The sequence below is a fragment of the Pseudopipra pipra genome, chromosome 2, assembly GCF_036250125.1.
Source record: "Pseudopipra pipra isolate bDixPip1 chromosome 2, bDixPip1.hap1, whole genome shotgun sequence".
NCBI classification, from domain to species: domain Eukaryota; kingdom Metazoa; phylum Chordata; class Aves; order Passeriformes; family Pipridae; genus Pseudopipra; species Pseudopipra pipra.
The window spans coordinates 94,517,955-94,536,673 of NC_087550.1; the positions used below are offsets into that span (position 1 = coordinate 94,517,955).

At 39.2% G+C, this 18,719-nt stretch overlaps 1 protein-coding gene and 1 long non-coding RNA gene across 5 annotated transcripts in view; one reads left to right on the forward strand and one right to left on the reverse strand.

The window, feature by feature from the left end:
• Positions 1-18,719, reverse strand: part of COL4A2 (collagen type IV alpha 2 chain) — a 140,092-nt gene that overhangs the window by 99,685 nt on the left and 21,688 nt on the right. The window contains exons 1-2 of one of the 2 annotated variants that reach the window (XM_064646525.1): positions 10,616-10,785; positions 10,463-10,496 (exon numbers count right to left, since the gene is read on the reverse strand). The exons of the other annotated variant lie outside the window; for it this stretch is intronic. Of the exons in view, the coding sequence (XP_064502595.1) occupies positions 10,463-10,496; positions 10,616-10,770 (189 nt within the window). The 5' untranslated portion in view covers positions 10,771-10,785. Of the gene's footprint in view, positions 1-10,462; positions 10,497-10,615; positions 10,786-18,719 lie in introns of those variants that run through there. 2 annotated transcript variants of the gene reach the window in all.
• On the forward strand, positions 10,702-16,646 carry LOC135410142 (uncharacterized). Of its 3 annotated transcripts, none has more exons than XR_010428534.1 (3): positions 10,702-11,010; positions 13,355-13,459; positions 14,055-15,431. It is a non-coding gene; the product is annotated as an uncharacterized LOC135410142 (long non-coding RNA). The 3 variants fall into 3 exon arrangements; XR_010428532.1 differs by having other exon boundaries at positions 10,706-10,941; XR_010428533.1 differs by lacking the exon at positions 14,055-15,431 and adding an exon at positions 15,449-16,646 and having other exon boundaries at positions 10,708-10,941; positions 13,355-13,455.

An 18,719-nucleotide genomic window follows, 5' to 3' on the forward strand; every position in this document is an offset into this window, starting at 1 on the left:
TATGAATTCTACTTTATTTTTAAGCTATTGTTTAGAGGAAATAATAAACCAAGGCAGTTTTATAAACTCCAGCAGCTTGCAATGGTTGGTCCATTTTTTAATTAAATATTTGGATGGTCACAAATTCACTATCTCTGTGGGGTTTTTCTCTTATTAAATTATTTGCAGATGAAATTTGCATCTTTTTCTCAGTATCCTTAATTTTAGAAAGTTTCCCCCTCGGTTCCTTTTCAGAAATTAGGAATAGTTCTATTAATTTTTATGAATGCCATGCAGATATACGGCCTGTTCCTCTGCAGGATGGAGGCGTCCATTAAAGAGCAGTGTGCTAAGTAGTTTTGCCATTGATAACAGTCCCTTTTGAACTTCCAGAGATCTTTTTTTAACTTTTAGAGATTTGTTTTTGTTGGTGCTGTAAATAACAGTATATCCCAGCCTAACAGTAACAGACAGATACAGTAATTTGATCATGTGAGTTTTCAATTTCTCCTACTCAGAAAAAAACCCAAAGAGAACAATAAGTTTATTTCTCTTTTTTTAATTAGCAGAGTGACTCTAAATTTGGTAAAATGTTGCTAAGGAGAAAATAGAGCATGAATCAGAACTATGGGAAGATATTTGTGCACTCGTAAAAAAAAAGGAGGCTGCTAATGCTTATTTCAAATGGAAGTTCAAGGTCTATTGTTTGTCTACCCACCATACAACATTTTAATTTGCATGCTGTAACAATACCAGTAGCTAATGTGGGGACACAATTGTTTTCTTCCACAATTTTAGGAAGCTTTTTTTTATTTATTATTTTCTCATTTTGTATCCTTTTATGCACATAGATTCTTCAGATAATGAAGATAAAAATCTGGAAGATTCTCCAAAGGTAGGGAACATAATGGGAACACATTTGAGACCAGAATCAATATACCTCTTCTGGATTATACTTGAGCTTTCCTTATTATATAATCTCCACTTCTTTACTTTTTGACTGCAAATGGAATGACTCTGGGAGCTTTTAGTCACAGGTACCATTTTCTGTTATCTTCCACTATCTATGAATGCTTATCCTCTCTCGAAGGATACGATCATGGCATAATTTTTAATCTTACATTACTGGGAAGTTACAGTATCAAACATTATGACTTATAAGCTTGTTAATGTTAAAAAATAAATATGTTTAGGATTCTTCTAAAACTTTGTCAAAAACAATTATACCCATGGGCACACGATCAAGATGAAGGGAAACTAAATGGACACATATCAGTCAATAATTAGACTGCAAAAAACATAGTTTAAAATTTAGTGGTGGACAATGCAATTTTAAAGTATTACAACTATTTATGTCTTGAGGAAATTAGATTTCTGGGAACATAACACCAGTGGTGACAACCCTAAGCAGTTATTTTGATTTGAGCAGGAGAAGCCTTTTTGGTCAGTGGAGAGAACAGTAAAACCTAGGACACAATGCACCCCATCCTAATACTGGCATTTAAACCAATCGACTGCACCTCTCCCAGAAAGTACCTTCTGCTTTCTCTCAACCGTAAAGGTGGGTGGAGGTGACCAGCTTACATACAGCTATCCACCCACTGCAAAAGTGTAAGAATGGGGAGATGAATCTCCTGATTTGTACAATATGCAGTTAAATGAAAAGTGTGCTTGCGCCAGAATGATATTTTAGGATAAAGCTGTCTGCTGAGAAAACTTTCAATTTCTGATCTTTCACATGTTTCGGATGATGCCTAATTCCACTAATCTCTAAAAGGTCCAGAGTCTAGGTAGAGTCTAGAAATGGGGTTTACAGAATCTAATTTAAGGTTTATGCAATATAGGCACAACATGTCAGACCATTCAGAGAATCTCATCAGGTCTCCTTCAGACATTTGAGCTAAATCTCATCATAGAAGGCTAAGGTGATTAGAAATGCAGCATAGGATAATTGGTTGGCTGTCTTGTTTAGCCAACTGTAATGGTAATACTGTATTGAGAAAAAAATGTCAGGGTAATAGGGTCAGAAACACCAACTTTTGAGTGTAAAAAAATTGGGACCAATGATGAAAAATAAACTAAGAGCAGGTTGTATACTTGGGAGGAATGTAGGCAGGGAAACCAACATCCAAAGGTGGTAAAAACACAGAAAAGAAAAAACAGAGGTCTCCTGACCAGGCATGTCCCTGAAAGGCTTGCTGTGGGAGGGTGGGTTAAGAAGGCATAAACTTGTAAGGAAGGATATGCTTACACCTGAATACCAACTGCAGGAGGAAAGGAAGTAGAATTGTAACTCAAATTGAGTAATTTATTACTTTTGAGTAATTTATCAGTTTTGTTTATAGTGATTTTGTACAAATACTAACATGAACAAAATACAGAATTCTAATTCAGTGTTTCTTACAGTGATGTAGTTGTGAATTAATATGAATAACAGCGATGTGTTACTTTGCCAAAGAATTATTAGGTTCTTAGAGAGAGGTGTTTTCTTTAATCAGCAAATCTTAAGTTATGTCTAAAAACTCCAGTCTAAAGGGGGAGAGTTGGATTTGTGGAGTAAGACCCCTTTACAAAGCTTTCACTTCATCCTGGAGGCACCAAAATATCTTGTCCATCTCCTCCTCTTGCTGGCAGAAGTTTTGCTTCTGGTCACACATACACATATGTGTTGACCCAGCTATGTGGATTCCAATTTCAACTTGCTCTGGGTTCTGAAAACCAGGCAGAAACTACCACACATGAAGGGTTCAAGACAGACACCCAGCTCTTTGGGCAAGTGGCACAGAACTGCTTACATCCACAGTGTTCAAAGCTAAGCATTTCTAGAGCTGGCTTACCTGGTGGAGACCAGGTCAGAGCAGTCCAGAACAGATGAATATTTGCAAGTCACTCCCTGTCCTATTTTATCTACTAGCTTAGCTATCTCCACAGGGGCCCAGCTCACAGACACTGACATACTGAAAATGTGGTTACAGATCCTTTATTTTTAAAATAGAGCTGGAGAAGACGATGGAGTAGCAGAAAACTGAGAGAAGCAGCTTTACTCAAGTCCATTCACTGCACACAATAGCACAACATTCAGCACAGACTCTCAGGAAGTGGGAGAACTAAATGCAGATCTCTGATGGAGAAAATCAAACAAACACATACATGTAGGAAAGCTTTAACCAGAAGGCTGTGAACCAGACCAGAATGGATGGAGAAAGGGAATGAGGAAAGCAATTTAATAGAAAGGGAGAGGAGAGACTTTTCTGACTCTCTTTTTAACATCATTGGGTCACTGTGCTGGGATGAATATATTTATCATGTTCAAGGAACGTGAACAGTACTTAAAACAAGCAAGAGAAAACATGTAAGTAACTGCCACCTATGTTCGTAAAGCTTGTATATTTGCCTAGTGTAAATACTTTCGCATTTTTATGTATGTGAATAGCAAGCATAAAATATGGGTGTCCCAACACAAAATCTTTTTTGCCCTCTTGTTTTCTCATAATTTTTTTGTCCCCAAACAATATTATTTCTGTACTTATGCACCTTCAGCCAACAACAGACGACTTAAATGCAGTTTCCTTCAGTCAAACTCTTAAAAAACCCAGAAATATACATGTAGTTTTCTTTAAAGTTTTCCACACATTAATGATTTATTTGTTGCTAATCTTGGCCATGCTTGAGTAATTGTCGTCTCTGTGTGCCCATTCAAGTACCTTCACTTCAAGGCTTGGTATACTAAGAAAGAACAAAGGCAATCAGAGGAGAGGCCTCAAAGTACAGTTCTATGAGTACAGAAAGACCAGGAAATATAAGCCATTTCCTCACATACAGCTAAAAAAAAATTACGGAAATTATAATGAAAATATTGCAACTTAGAATCAAAGACTCTGCACACCGACATCTTCTTTGATAAAGTTTTTTAGGGTGCAACTGTACATTAACGTCTGTCCTGACAAGCCCCATTCTGTTCACCAAGACAAGTTTTAGAAGGTCTGGGAGCTTGCTGAACACAAACTGAACTATGATCTGGGGGTGCTGACATACTGCATGCTTCTGCAGTGGGGCAGTGTACAGCACATTCGAACAGCACATTCTTATGCTTCATGTGAGACTTCAGCCTGGAAGTCCCAAGGGAATTCTTGGCATGCCTGCGAGGCAGCCAGCCCTCTGTGTCACCGCCAGGGAGACCAGACTGGCCCACACCTCCAGTATGAACCTCTGCTTCCACATTTGACCTTCAGCTGTTGAAATGGACATTATTTTCAAATTCAGTTTATAGAGCCCTGACTTAGAAACATTAGTTTTTGCTTCCTTCAAAAGAAAGAAGAAAAAAATAAAGTAGGAGTATGACAGAGTAGTCCTACTGTTAATGAACCAGACAGAGAAGAACTTCATTGGATTCAAATGTGACAGCACAGTTGTATTTACTCAAAACCAACATTTTACTCCTTAGAGTAGAAAACATTTGTTGACTGTTGCCAAACTTACTTCTCTAGAAACATGTAAAAAAAACCCCCTTCAAAACAAGTATGGAGAACACTGTCAGCGGAGGAGGCCTGGATTGCTCAGTAACAGGCTTGGTCTGTCCTCAGAATTACAATGTCAAAGATGGAACCAGACATCAAAAACCACCTGCCCACAGTCCAGCAGCTACTAGCACTGGACAGTAAGATCCCTGTGAAGACCTTAACTGTCAAGGGAAAGGGAGAGATAAATTGGCACAGTCAGAGAGAAAGGAAAAGATGTGGGTGTGGATGCTCTCTCCAACTGTTCTGAGAATTATTTCACTAAGAACTAATTCTTTCTTTCATATTTGAATGGGAGCCAGGACCTTTTCTAGACTGGATGCATGGCAATTGGAATAATTCAGCATGTGACCTCAAAATCTTCTGAATGTTTACACTTCCCATCAAAAGTAGGGGGAGCCATATATTTACATATCCTTCAATGAAAAAAAAACACTGGAGGAGGAAACTGGTCTCAGGAGGAACATGAAGAGACTTACCTCCAGCTATATGATGAGAGCTGGTCTCCTAACCACTGCCTAATGGAGCCTTACCAATGCAATGAGTAGAGCAATACTTGTGGCAATCAATTATGTATTATCAGCTGGTGTGGAGTTTCTCATGTTGTCTTCCTCTTGTGATGGAGTATACAGAGAAAACCAGGAGGCAAGATGCCAAAAAAGCAAGTAGTTTGTTTCGGTTCTGTGTCCTGATGGGCATGAGAATGTCAACAGAAAAGGAATATTGAAAAGTACTACTGTTCCCAGGGACTGGGATGCCTGTGTTTGATGTTTAGGGTGACGGAAGGAAGGGCAAGAGAATATGAAGTCTCTGATGCTAAGAAGACCCAAATAGACAGAAACTTGTCTTGTCAAGTATGTCTCAATAAGTATGTTTAAGCCAGCAATGGCAAACATGAATTCTGTATCTCTCAGAATTGAAGCTATAAAAGACTTTCCTCTTATAGACTGGCTTGTGACTCTTGATTATATGAATCTTCTGGCACACAGCCTTGGTTTGAAGGCTGTGTAGTTTCACTTCAAAGTGAAACTTCACGGCTCCACATGTTCTCTTTATTTGAGGCACTAATTTATCATCCCTTCTTCAAATTAAAAAGTTCTCTTGTTGCAGTCCAGAGACACTGCCTTGGAAAAATGGCAGAAGCCAGGCAGGATACAGTGTGAACTTATTCTTCATAAAAGCATTTCTAATTTTATGGCTTTCATCCAAACACATATTTATCCCAAAAAACAGAAGGAATCCAGAAGGAGCTGCTGTGATATAGTAGGTATTCCAAAAAAACCCCAAAAAAGTATGATCTCTAGGAGGCAGAGTCAGAGAGTAATTCTTAAACCTGCCTTAATATAAAGCATAGATACTTGAATAACTGTCCAGGAGTCTTGCCCACCTGCCCAATGTGAGTTTGTTTGCCAACAGCACACTTCCAAGCAAGCGGTGTATGCTGTGACATCATTTTCTGTTAAGAAGTCAGTGAATGGGAGTCTCATATTTTACAGGTAATGAAGTTGGATTCATCTGTATTTTGCCTTTTTTCCCCCTCATAGAGATGATTATATGTTATCCTAAGAAAGAGACTAGAATATAAGATGGGAAAAATCAGTTAAACACTTTACAATGTCAAACAGTAAGAAGCAGACACCACTCCTCCTTATTTTTGAATAATCTGTAATGCCATGGGAAAGTGCCACAGGTCTCTGCATGAAAGTGCTCCAGCTTTCAGAAGCTAATGAAAAAGGGTTAAGACGCAGAAGGCTTTTCCTAGAACAAAACTGCATCCAGAAAAGGAAGAAAAATGTCATCTGGCACTTCTCTATTTGAGACAGGTAACTTATCTGCCTAAAGAAATAAAAAAATTTGTCTTAGTCATCAAATAAGGCTTGAATATGTGCTAGAAAGAGAGAGGTGATGCTACAGGCAAACTAAGCTCTTGGAAGAGTGTGCAGCCATGGTTAAAAATACCTCCTACATCTTACAAAGGGGCAAATATTACACAGACATTAACTGATACCTATGGCCCACAGCGATTACAGAAGGACAACAAAACTGTTGCTCAGTTTTACCTAGACCAGAATTGGGTTTGCTTGCAGAAAAAACCCCTACAGATATAAGCCCGGTAAGACTTTGCTGTGCTGCTCCCCTTCTGCCCGCCCTCCTCCGGTGAGAGGGACAAAGGTAGAGGCAATGAGTTGAGTGAGTTCTTAGCTAAATCTGAGAGAAAGGTAAAGGATGCAGCAGTAGCTAAAGTAAAATCTGGATTGGTAAATTAAAATTTGTTTTGATATCTTGTTAACTTGATTCCATCTTTGTAAAGGCATGCTTTTAGAGATGCATATTATTTTAGTCTATTACCTTTTCTTACGAGACAACAGACTCTATTAACATTTAACATGGCATTCCTCATCTAAAAGGGTGGTGGTCTTTAGAGGAACAGTGCTGTGATACCTTAACATGAGTCCTTATTCCCAGCTACCCATCCCTAGAAATTAAATGTATCTCCACAAAAGCTACTTGAGTGGTTTTAAAAAGCAGTACAACAGGAGTCAGAAGTAGTGTTTTCTAGTTACCAGCAATGAATAAAGTCCTCTGACTTGCCAAAGTAGATGTAATCACTTGCCAGGGAATCCGTGACGCTGTTTCTCTTTTAATTTTTATTCTATTATTTTATTTATGCAAACTGCTGCGCATTTTGTATTTGATCTGCACAAGGCTTATGCAAGGTGTGATTTAGTGGACAGTGTTATCACCTCATATGTGCAGTTATACTGCACAGTGGATCAAGAATATTTTCCATAAAGGAATGAGGTCAAAGACACTATCAATCCTCAATCTGAATTTGGCTGTTGTCCAGTATCTTATATTACTGGAATAAAATCTCCTTTCCCATCCCTAAAAACAGAAAGACATTTGTTCACATACTAGTAGCATAATAATGAAACACAGCATCCACTCATTAAAGTAGCAATTTCTATATTTAACTACTTCTGGTTTCCGAAGTCTAGTCATTTTCAGTTCTGGAAAGACATCCAAATAATGATATCATTTGCTTGAAACAATAGAAAGTCTGGATACTAGTCTATATATGGAGATATTTTTTTTTACTCTATTTATAAACCACGCCAGTTATTTGACCTGTCTAGTTTACTCACCTACGTAAATTGGCAGACGCAGGAAACTTACTTAAGAACATATTATTCTTAGTGATTGGTAAATCTTAAAAGTTGCTAAATCATACTTCAGATAGGCATCCAGTATTTCTGAAAAGTCATCTGCACCTATTACACTAAGAACAAACCAGCCTGCAAATGTAGGAAAGATTTTTGCTTTTGAACCAGCAGCAATGTAATTGCACTAGCCCTGCTCGTGAGGAAGGGACTGACAGAAACCAGTTGTACAGCTGTTTGCATGGCTGCTATATCTATATTTGTTCACTGCAGTGTGATGGTGCCATGGTTTCCCGAAATGTGAGCATAACCACTGAAATTTTATTCCTGTTTCATGTTTTTTGTAATTACTTAAAAATGATTGTGTATGAACTGCTTTTATCAACTGAATTAGTTACTTTGTTTTCCTCTGATAACTTTACAGACATAACCTGCTGATCTGGTTCTACTTCAGAGATCCTGGGAGGGTTCTTTTTTCCCTTGGGAGGGATGAGGTTGGTGACAGTTTTTAATGGCCTTTTTTAATCTTGTGCCTGTAGAATCAAATATAGCAGAGAAATAAAGAGAGCTAAATATAAGTTCTTCCTGCAGAATAATTTAAATTGCAACTAGAAATATAACGAAGAACTGTAAGTAAGGAATTACCCCTTAGAGTATGATTTGAAAGGAATGGATTTGCACAGGTTTATCAGTGACAGCACAGATTGACTGATACTGCTTTTATCATACATGCTGAAGGGCAAGTCCAGTCCAGTACAATGCTTACAGCCCTGACTCAGTTTCCAGAGTTGCCTGTTAGACAAATGACTCTAGTGGAAATATTAAATGTGGAAATTTGCTATGCAGTTTTTCAGAACCTCTTCTTGGGACTGGACTGGTATTTCCTTAAAAGTGAGAAGAATGGGTAAGAGATTTGCAACAAACTGGAGAAAGAACTGCATTTGATCATGGAAATGTTTACGGCTAACTGCTTGGTCAGATGCAACACCCACTATTTCCTTTCTATTTCAGTCAAGAAAAAGCCCATGAGAACTAGCTTTCTCACTGACCCATTTCACTTTTTACCTAAGATTTCAAAACTTAATCTCTTCCCTGAAGCTGCCTTCTCTCTGCTCTGAGTTGATCAGTGTTGCCACTGGTAAAAGCCTTGCGTAAAGGTATAGCAGATAAAGAAGGTACAGTAGAGGATCTAACATATCAGGACTATATGAAGGTATCTGTGAAAGTTTTACTATTTGCAATGGAGTCAAGGAAGGTAATCTAAAATATAGAAGAAAGTATTCAGTAAAAGACCAGTCTCTTTCTTGTGGATATAAAAACTGATAGTCAACTATCGGTGATAATCTCTTCTCATATACTTCTGATTAGGAAAATGTCTTAGTATGTTTTCTTGTATGAGAAAAGAAAGGACCTGCAAAAGATCTTTTTTTTTTTTTAAGATGTCCCAATGCATGTTAAGACCACCAAAAAAATTCAAACAGAAGAAGCATTATAATTCCTACTCATAAAACTCACACGATATATTTCAATTCCTACTTCTACCAAAAAGCTCTTTTAATTACTTACCTACTCAGGGGAAAAAAATCTATAACTCGATATAGTGTACTTGTATCTGTAGATTACAAAATCTGAAACCTAGAATGGCTGAATTAAGATATCCTGTACCCTAAAAAAATAAATGACAGTTTTTTCTCTGGATGTTTCTTCATCCGTCATATCTGCTTCACCATAAATTTCATGGAAGGAGTGGGAAGGTTTTTTTTTGGGGGGGGGAGGTTCCATTTAATTCAAAATATCACTTTGACTATACAAGAATATTACCACAGCTATACCATAAAACAGTGGTTCAAGAGACAATAATGCAGAATTTACATTTATTTACCCAGAATAAAAAAAAAGGATTCATCTTTCCCATATGTGCCACTGACTTTAGACTTAAAACCTGCTTGGATTCAGTTTGGCAGCTGGGCTGATTTCTGCAATGTTGCAGAACTGAGTTAAATGCACTTTTCCATAGTTACATGATGAGTCATTAGTTCGGCTTGGTCTAGGACCCAGGACCTTCCCGGCTCCCAGTTCATTTCCCTAAATAACAGACAAACACTGTCTGCATTGCTGCAACTAGTCTTGTGGCTCAGTCTCCACACCAAAAATGCTCTTATCACAGAACAAACAACTAACATACTGAGATTATAAACAACCAAATATCAAGTTTCTTTAAACTGACTTGAGGGATGTTATTTGGCTTCTCTTCCACATCCTTTTTCACTACATGATTGTCTTTTGGTGAACAGATGTACAAAAATCCAGAAATGCTCATGCTTTGGCAGTAGACAATAGAAAATAGACAAGAATAATGCAAGGAGCACACCTACAATTCACTGTATCAGAAATGATACGGGCTAGACTCTTAGAAGTGGTGGAACAAACCCTGCAGTGCTCATCAAGCTCAAAGGTCTTAGCAACTGGTAACTGACGCTTTATTCAGAATACGTTTCTTGTATACTGTGTACACCCCACCTAACTCAGGAACAATAGCCCTAAATTTGAAATCCGACAGAGGTTAGCAGAAGACTGGATGTGTGTATTCAGCTTTGCCATATGCAGCTTTCTGTGGAACTCCTCATAGGTGATGTTAGCTCAAAATACTGATTTTGAGAAAGAATGCCAAAAGCCTGAGAATGGATCTTACAAATACTTTGACAGAAATGGTGTGCAAATAACCTAGGACTATAATGCCCATGTTCAAGGAATATAACATTGCTAAAAAAATAATACCCCCCCAAGCTCTGTTTCCTTGCTTACCTTCTTGAAACTTCCGTGATTGTATCTCATGACCCTGTTTGGAAGAGATCTGCTAATTAGAGACCACTAATGAGACTGTTGATGTTTTCGGTAGGTACCACATTATTATGGCAGTGGTCTGGCCTCCTATTAGAGACCAGATTTGTATCTTACTGAGTTGTTTGATTGATGGGTCGAATCAACCATCTTCTCTGTGTGTTGTGTGTGGGGGAAGGGCTAGGCCAAGGCCTGCAGGCAATGGCCAGGTCTGTCCACAGGGCAAGGCCTGCGGCCAGAGTGGACCCGCAGTCGGAAGGCACATGGCACATGGCATGGGGACCACGCGGGACACCCACCTGGTAGCCCGCCCATACTGTGCCCCCTGGAGCCTCTGACTGGCTATGGCACCCCTCACTTTGGCCAGGGGGACAGTGAGGGGTCAGTGACCGCAGTGTCCCTCCTGGAGGACACGGCCACAGTAGCCAACGTCTATAAAAGAGGTGCACACATAGGCTCCATCTTAGTTTGGCCTTCTGTCTCCGGACCAGCCAACCTGTGACCTCTTGGCAGTAATTATTTCTCTCCCTCTCTTTCTTTCTTTACTCCTTCTTCTCTCTTTTCTTCCTTTACTCTTTTCTTCCTCTTGTGGCAAACCTAAAAGCGATTGAATGGTATTTCACTTAAGTTGTGGTATTTCACCTAAGTTTTGGGTTGGTGTTTGCTAAGTGCAACGAAGGTTCCCTACTCCACAGCAATGTCTGCTGCCTAGTAAAACCTTTGGAAGGGTGTAGAAGCAGAGCTCAGAATACTGTTTGGGGGGAGGAAGGGAAGTCCGTTTGTTTCTAGGAGCCTGTTATTAAGTGTAATGCTGTTGCGGAATATTTTCCTTGGTTGTATGTTGCTTCTGTAAACCCTTTTTGCCAGAAAGCCTATTTTCTCACTAAATGAAAAGAAATCACTTAGAGAAAATATGTAGCTTTCCTCCTGATGTGAACTCAAGGTATCAAAGAACTCAGATTCTGAAAAAGTTCTGTGTGGGAATCATTGAGGATCGAAATTAAAGTGTAACACCGAGTAAAGCTTGATACTTCTGGACTGGGGAGTAACATCTCCCTAAAACAAAACCATGACACTCTAAAACAAAGCCCAGTGGCTTTTCCCTGACATAAGATGTAAGACTCTTCTAAACTTAAAAGCCTGGTGGAGGAAAAGAACTCTCCACATGTAGCCTGAGGAATCAGACCTCTAGTGAATCATTACCATAGGTATGGCTCAACCACCATACAGAGTGTTCTCCAGGGGCCCTTTACTCTACCCCACAAAGCCACAGCTTCATTTTCAGGCATCAGAAGATAACAGAAAAATCACATATTTGTCTTGTCTTTCTTTTCCATAATCATGGAAAAGTCAATATCTACTCTGTATTCAATGAGCAGGATAGATCTCAAATGCAGCAAATTTCTGGAAGAACTCTACTACATTTCCCCTCCTAGCAGAATAGATCTCTCACCATTTAATTTATAAAAGATATTTCAATGCTTCAGCTGCTGACAGCATGGTAAAACAGTTTCATTGCTGCCTCTTCACTAGATCCTTCCTTTTTTGTTCTTTTTTCCAGTGTTTAATAAATTATTCCAGTTGATTTTTGAAAGGCAGGTCTTTTTCATGAAAAGGCAGCAATACTGACACATGCTGGATCAATAATTAGGTTTTGAGTCCTGTCACACTTTATCAGCAACAGCTGTTGTCACACAGATGGATCTTACCAAGCACACATTTGAGGGGCTGAGCACTGTTTGTTCAGCATCTGCAAGCTGCATAACTAGAGTCTCATTTCTCCATCTAATGGAGATAAGCAATGGTCCCCAGAAAAGTCCCACTCTCTCATTATATTGTTTAATTTGTAACCTCTTCCCTTTTGTATCCTGAAAGGTAAGAAGAGGGATTCCCTAATCAGATCCTGGAATCTGTTTAACTGAATTGGAAAGCTGCTAAAGCAAGTCTTGGAGGCATTTACTCCAAACCTCATCCACTTTATTTCCTTAGTGTGTACTTACACACACACACAAGTGTAATTCGTTTTCCAGCTGTGAAGTATAATAGTTTTTCTTCTGGCTTCTTTTCTTCACTTTTCTGGTTTTTCTGCCACTCAGGCAACTGCTTCTTGTAGTGAGAGATCCCAGATCAGCTGCTAAATTTGTTTCAATTTCAATTTCACTGCTCAAGTACAATCTTTTAGCACAGTTGGACAATTTCTCTACAGTTCTCAGTTTTCATGGTGCTAACTGTTCACACAGTCCATTAAGAACATTTATTCTGCTGTTCTTATTTCTGATAACCCAAGCATAATATTTCAGTTTCCCCAGACTTGAATGAGTGCTGCCCATTACCTTCCTTATGCATACATACATATGTTCTTTCCTTCTCTCTATACAACACTAGGTCACCAGATCATTTGGATAACTCCCTAAAGTAGATTACAGTCACACTAACATTAACTCCTATTTTGTGGCATTACTGATTTCTGCTGCCCACTGTTATAAAGAACACTGGCTTTAGTATCTTAGGAGAGTGCTTGTTCCTACTGGTGTTCCTGTGCTTCTTTATTACACACAAGCTAGATTTTGAAGTTTAGGTCACCACTGATGCAGCCAGGTAAGATACTGGGAAAACGGTCATGATGAAAAGAATCCTTTAAGATCTTAGTATGGAATTCTAATGAGTTCCCTCATGGAATTCTCTTCTCCAATTCACTGAGAAAGGGTATCTGTAGTAACAAATTTCCAAGAAATTCTTGTGACATTTCAGTGCCCTGCTTCTTCTTATTCATTCAAAAAAAATCTTCTAATGCAAATAGCCAGTTGGTCTGAACTCAGTCGTCCCACTAAATCCAGTCGCATTCCTTAATTACAGAAACTCAGCCTCCTGTTGCATACTGGAGAACTTCATTACCATAATAAAATGTGATGTTCTTGGCTGTGAATTCCTGCTACAATGTGAACTAGGATCCCAAGGCAAGTGAGAAAGATTTTTCTGCTTCTGCTGCTTTTATTATATTTAGATAACTAAGAAAACATTAGTTTTTGTGTTTTCCTCATTAAGCCACAGCAATAATATAAAAATCATGCAAAAAAGCTACTCTTAAAAATCTCACAATAGCAAAACTCTCATCCTCCACACAAATTTACTTCTTTAACTCTTATAGACCCAAACCCCAATATGACAGTCTTTGTACAAAACCACAACAAATGTAACTATTACCCCATAGTGGTAAGACCAACTCTCCTGTCATCCTTTTCTAGTAACAGGGGACCTAGATGAAACATGACTTACATGACCAAAGACAACAGTTATGCCAGATGCTAAAAGCAATAGGATGCACTACACTACGTTGTTTAGGTTTCTATATTGACCAAACATACAAGTTGTTGGTCACCCCTGTTCCCTATCTTATCTTTTTTTAACAATTCTATTCTTTCAGGGGGAGAGCAGTACAATGCTGACATGCTTTGCTGTGTCTATTTTGCTCATAGTAGCTGGCACAGCTGGCAAAAGGGATGTTAACTTACTTCTCACTTCCCCTCCAACCCCCATCATCCCCCATTCCAGGAAGGCAGTAGGAAAAAAGGGATTGTTCTTCTGAATTGCACATCCGTCAGTCTCCTCCTGGGAAGAGACAGCTATTTCTTATCTTGGCTGTTTTACATCACTGAGATGTGAAGGGAGAATTTGAAGGAAGGAAATCAGAGAAAAGACAGAGAGACCTCTATGTTTCAGAGCATTGGAAGGAACTGCTGTCTACGTATCAGAAGAAGGGTGGGGTGGTTGGTTGTGGTGGGGACAAGAATGCTGTAGGTAATGAAGAGCCAGAGAACCTCCACTGATAAAGAAAACTTTTGGTGAAAATATCTTTGATCTGCTATCCTTTGCCCTTTTGAAAAAGACAAATAAATATCTTTGCATTATTTTGGCCTACAAACTTCTTGTCAGTAGCGATTATCCTCTGAGATCCTAAAGGAAAGATGCATCTACGTTATTCATGCCTCAAAGACTGAAAAGAAAGGAAAACATCCTTTTGCACTATTCCAGGACACACTGCCCTGGAAGTAGAGGCTTATGACTAAATCTAGTGTAAATAATGTCATTTGGTAATACTTCAAGAAATGACAGCAGGGTTAATTTAGTCTTCCCTCTGGGGACCAAGAATGAACACATGGGTTCTCTAAGAAGACACAAAGAAATTTTAATTATCTCATTTAGAACAAACTCTGTTTAAAGGACACAGATTTGAAATGCGTGAGGGGCAAACTTCAAAAGATTGGGAGTTAAAGATAAGCACCCAAAATGTAGAGTACTTATCTGAAGCTTATCGGGACTATCTGATGCTCTGTGAAATGGTACCAGAAATCCTGTACCAGCAGGCCTTCTGCAGTAAATTCAGAACTTCCTTTCAGGCTAGAAACTTGATCTGTTTGGTGATAATTCCTCACCCCTGGACCTTGTGTAGAGAGCCTAGCATGACAACTCGAAACCCAGTAACTTTAGAAACTCCTGCCATGGAAGTGCTAACCAGGCATTTCACAACTCAAAACTCTTCATGCAGCAACAGGAGCTTGGACAAAATCAGCCAGTTTCCCCTGTGACAGCAGATGGTCTGAAAAGCAGCCCTTTCCCAAGAACTGCTGTGGACAATGACACTTCTCCACAGCCTAGAAAAGAAACATCATCTCTTGGCATCTGCTAGTGAGGGAAGGGAACAACGAACCAGGCTTTATCAGGTTTAATTGAACATTTATTTTCCAGCTTTTTGGACCTTTGTGTTAAAAACCACTAAGTTAAAAATTGTAGAAAACGATATGCAAAAACACATTTGCAAAAAATTCGGTAACTATCCTGGGGTAAATAGCGGTCCTAATAAACTGCTCTGGTCCCGAGAAGTGGAAAAATGTGTCTATGTGGGGAAAAAGATTCCAAGCAGATTATTTCTCCTTTTTTTCTTTCCCTTAGGAAAGAAAAAAGACTTAATTCAGTTAGACTGTTCTGCGTGGCTGGGGCTCTGTGTGGATGCCTGCACCGCTGCCCTTTCTGTAAAGGACCAGAAACACGGCAGGGCTGGCTGTACAGTAGCTGGAGAGACCAGAGAAGGGAGTAGTCAGGAAGCTGGCTGCCAGCACAGCAGGCAAAGCTCACAGCAGCAGCAGTAGCAGCGACTAACGGCAAAACCAGTGGCTGATCTCAGGGCGGCAGAACACATGCGGGGATTAGGACTAGAGCAGGTGACCTGAGTGACCTGGGCACCCTGCTCCTGTGGAGTGCGGGGGCACAGTGGAAACAGGAAGCCACCACAGCCGTCACCCCCAGTTCCTGGAGGACAGCGTGATGCTGCAAACATACTCCGTGATAGCAGTTTTGTCTCCGGCTGTGGATTACTTAGGTTTTCCAAAATGACGTATGATTAATTGGGAGGTAGAAAGAACAGGGAAGTGTAAAGATTTATTTATTTATGCCCTTCAGTTTGATTCATTGTTCCTGTGGAGGGAAGTACTGCTCAATAAGAGAGCATAATTTAGATTGCCAGATTTCTGGGTGGAGGCTCAGACTGGTGCAGTATGTTTGACTCTGCAGGATGGGTTGTTTTTCTTTGGTAAGGAGAGCTAAAATTGATTCTGACCTATACTGCTTCTTGCCAGAGAGGTTTCCCTCACACTGAATTCCCTGCTGGGGTAGACGTCAGTCTACCTGAATGATCTCAGCAGATACAGACCTCTAAAGAACCAATGCATACAAGCAGGTATCAAATCAACAAGCATAGCTATCATCTCGTACATAGATGGATGTGATGAAGTGTAATTTATCACCTGGATAGCTCAGCCAGGAAAGGATGCTATTGCAATTACACTGTCAAATCACACTGCTGCCAGCAGAGTGCCTATATGAATAAAAAATACAAATTGGGAACAGCACAGGTTTTGATTTTCTAGCTTTATGCATAATGGAGGCTTTTGTCAGCAAAATGTATATATGCAATCCACTGATGGTAGGATTGCAGATCTGGCTAAAGATTGCTTAAATAGACTCTTAAGTTAGCTAGGTGATTAAAAGGATGCAACTGAGTTGGCACAATGCAACACTGTCGACTACTTCATAATAATAAGCTTACTTGTAAATATTATATACCATAAAATTATTCAAGTATATGCTTAGATATTACATGTTTTTGACTGAGTTCTTGGTTTTGAGAGAGATCACACAAACTATGTTAATTTATTCTCTGTATTAATTCAGATAGGTTGCTTTTTAAAACATCATTTCTCTATTTTCATTTGTGCAAATGAACTCCAGGGAAAATAGAAATTTCTGAGGAATTTATTCTTTTTGGAGAGCTAGCTGTGAAAACATGCAGAATTTTCTGCTTTTCCATAATAAAATTTCCTTGGCCTCCAACATTAGAACCATCCATTTGTCCAAGTGCTGAACACACTAACAAAATATTTATCATATAGGAAAGACATTGGAAATGTTTTTCATACCATCTGCATCCTGATTCCAGGACTTTTCAAAAGATAACCAAGGATGCTTCTGGGACAGTTTTCAGAAAACTGGGCAAAGAGTGTTTGATGTGCCACTGGAATTGAAGAGTCTGTGAGCCGAATTGTTACTGACTCCCACCATCCCAATGCTCCTTGTCCCATGTCTTCTGCCTGGATCCAGCTTTGAAAAAACATCCTCTTTGCCCATATTTCTATAGTGCTCCAAAAGCATTAATTATTCCTAATTTGCTGTGCTGAAACCATGTTATCCCATCAGTAACTTTTTTTAATTCTCTACAGAAACTGTTTCCATAACATAGCACCTGTAGCATGTATTTTGTGGCATGATTCAGGGCATGTACTTTGCATTTGCTTGCTGTAGGGCAGGTGTCCTTCCTACCTAAATATCTCTTGCTGCAAACTGAGGAACTGATCAAGACCAAACACTTTTATTTTGCTGTTTTTTTAATAGCACTTAATGCTACTTCTAGTAATTCATAGGCTGAAAGTTCAATATAGTGCCTAAAAATGCATTTGTATGCTTTCTGCTACTGTTTTTTTCCGAAATCCTTAGGCTCAAAAATAGCAAAAATTAATTCTGTGTGATAGGAGACCAATAACAGTATCAAAACACATAAAAGTGTTAAGATTTTTTTTTTTTATTCAAACAAAAATATGAACTTGATTACAAAGAAAGATTTTCCCAACTTCGATACATGTTTTAGGTCTATAGAGTCAGGTCCAAAAAAGCTACATGAATGCACCATACTTTCAATGTAAATAGGAAGTGTAGAAAATTTCAGTATCAAAATGACAAATCACTTTATTCATTTCTTCTGAATAGGAAAAATGTTCTTTCAGATACTTGTTCGTGAAATTTATTAAGTATCTTTGTAACATGGTTTCCTTTCTTTTAGAATAAAGGTTGTCCACACCTTCAGGAAAATGGTAGCAATAGAAAGGTCAGGCAACTTTCTTTTCCATGCCTCCATACAGACCCAAGGTGCCTGTGCTCTGAGACTCCTCCACTTCAGGGAGGTTGTTGCCCAGCTCCGCTTTGCTCGGGAAAACTGGTAAGGTTGCAGGTTGGACTGACAAGACTGTAGGCTATGAAGACCAGCAAGTCTGTTCCAGCTGTCTGCCAAGTACAATTGGAGCCTGCAGATGTTACTGCTGTAGCACAATCTTCTGCATCAGACTGTTAGTCAAAAGCAGAGGAACACCAATGGAACATGAAAGGCAGTTTCGGTATCACTTTGCCATCTGATCTCATTGAGGCTACAGCCTTTCCTCCTTTCATGGAGGATTTGTGTTTAGTTTCACTAAAATCCTTTCCTGCACTGAAGTTTTTTTCTCCTGGCATTTAATGCTTCCCTTTCTTTGGGACACAGCAATACTACTGCGTGAGGAAAACAGAAGGTACCACAAGCAGCATGCGAAACAGGCTCCTGGCTAGCAGAGCAGAAAAGAAGAACATTCTTCACTTGCTTGCTCATTTGCAAAAGAACAAATACTGCTGAGAGCTCCCAAATCTCTGCGTTTTTTGCGACTGATCCTTGGTGAACAGCTGGCAGCAAAATGAACTTTCCAGAGTGGCTGAATATCAAATAATTGTGGGTTGCCTGGCCTAGAGAACAGCACCATTACCACTTATCTTGTTATGACAAAACAAGTTAGCATATTTGTCATTGTTTACTTGATAAATGTAAGCAGACACAAGGGGTACATAAGGACATAACATCACTTTC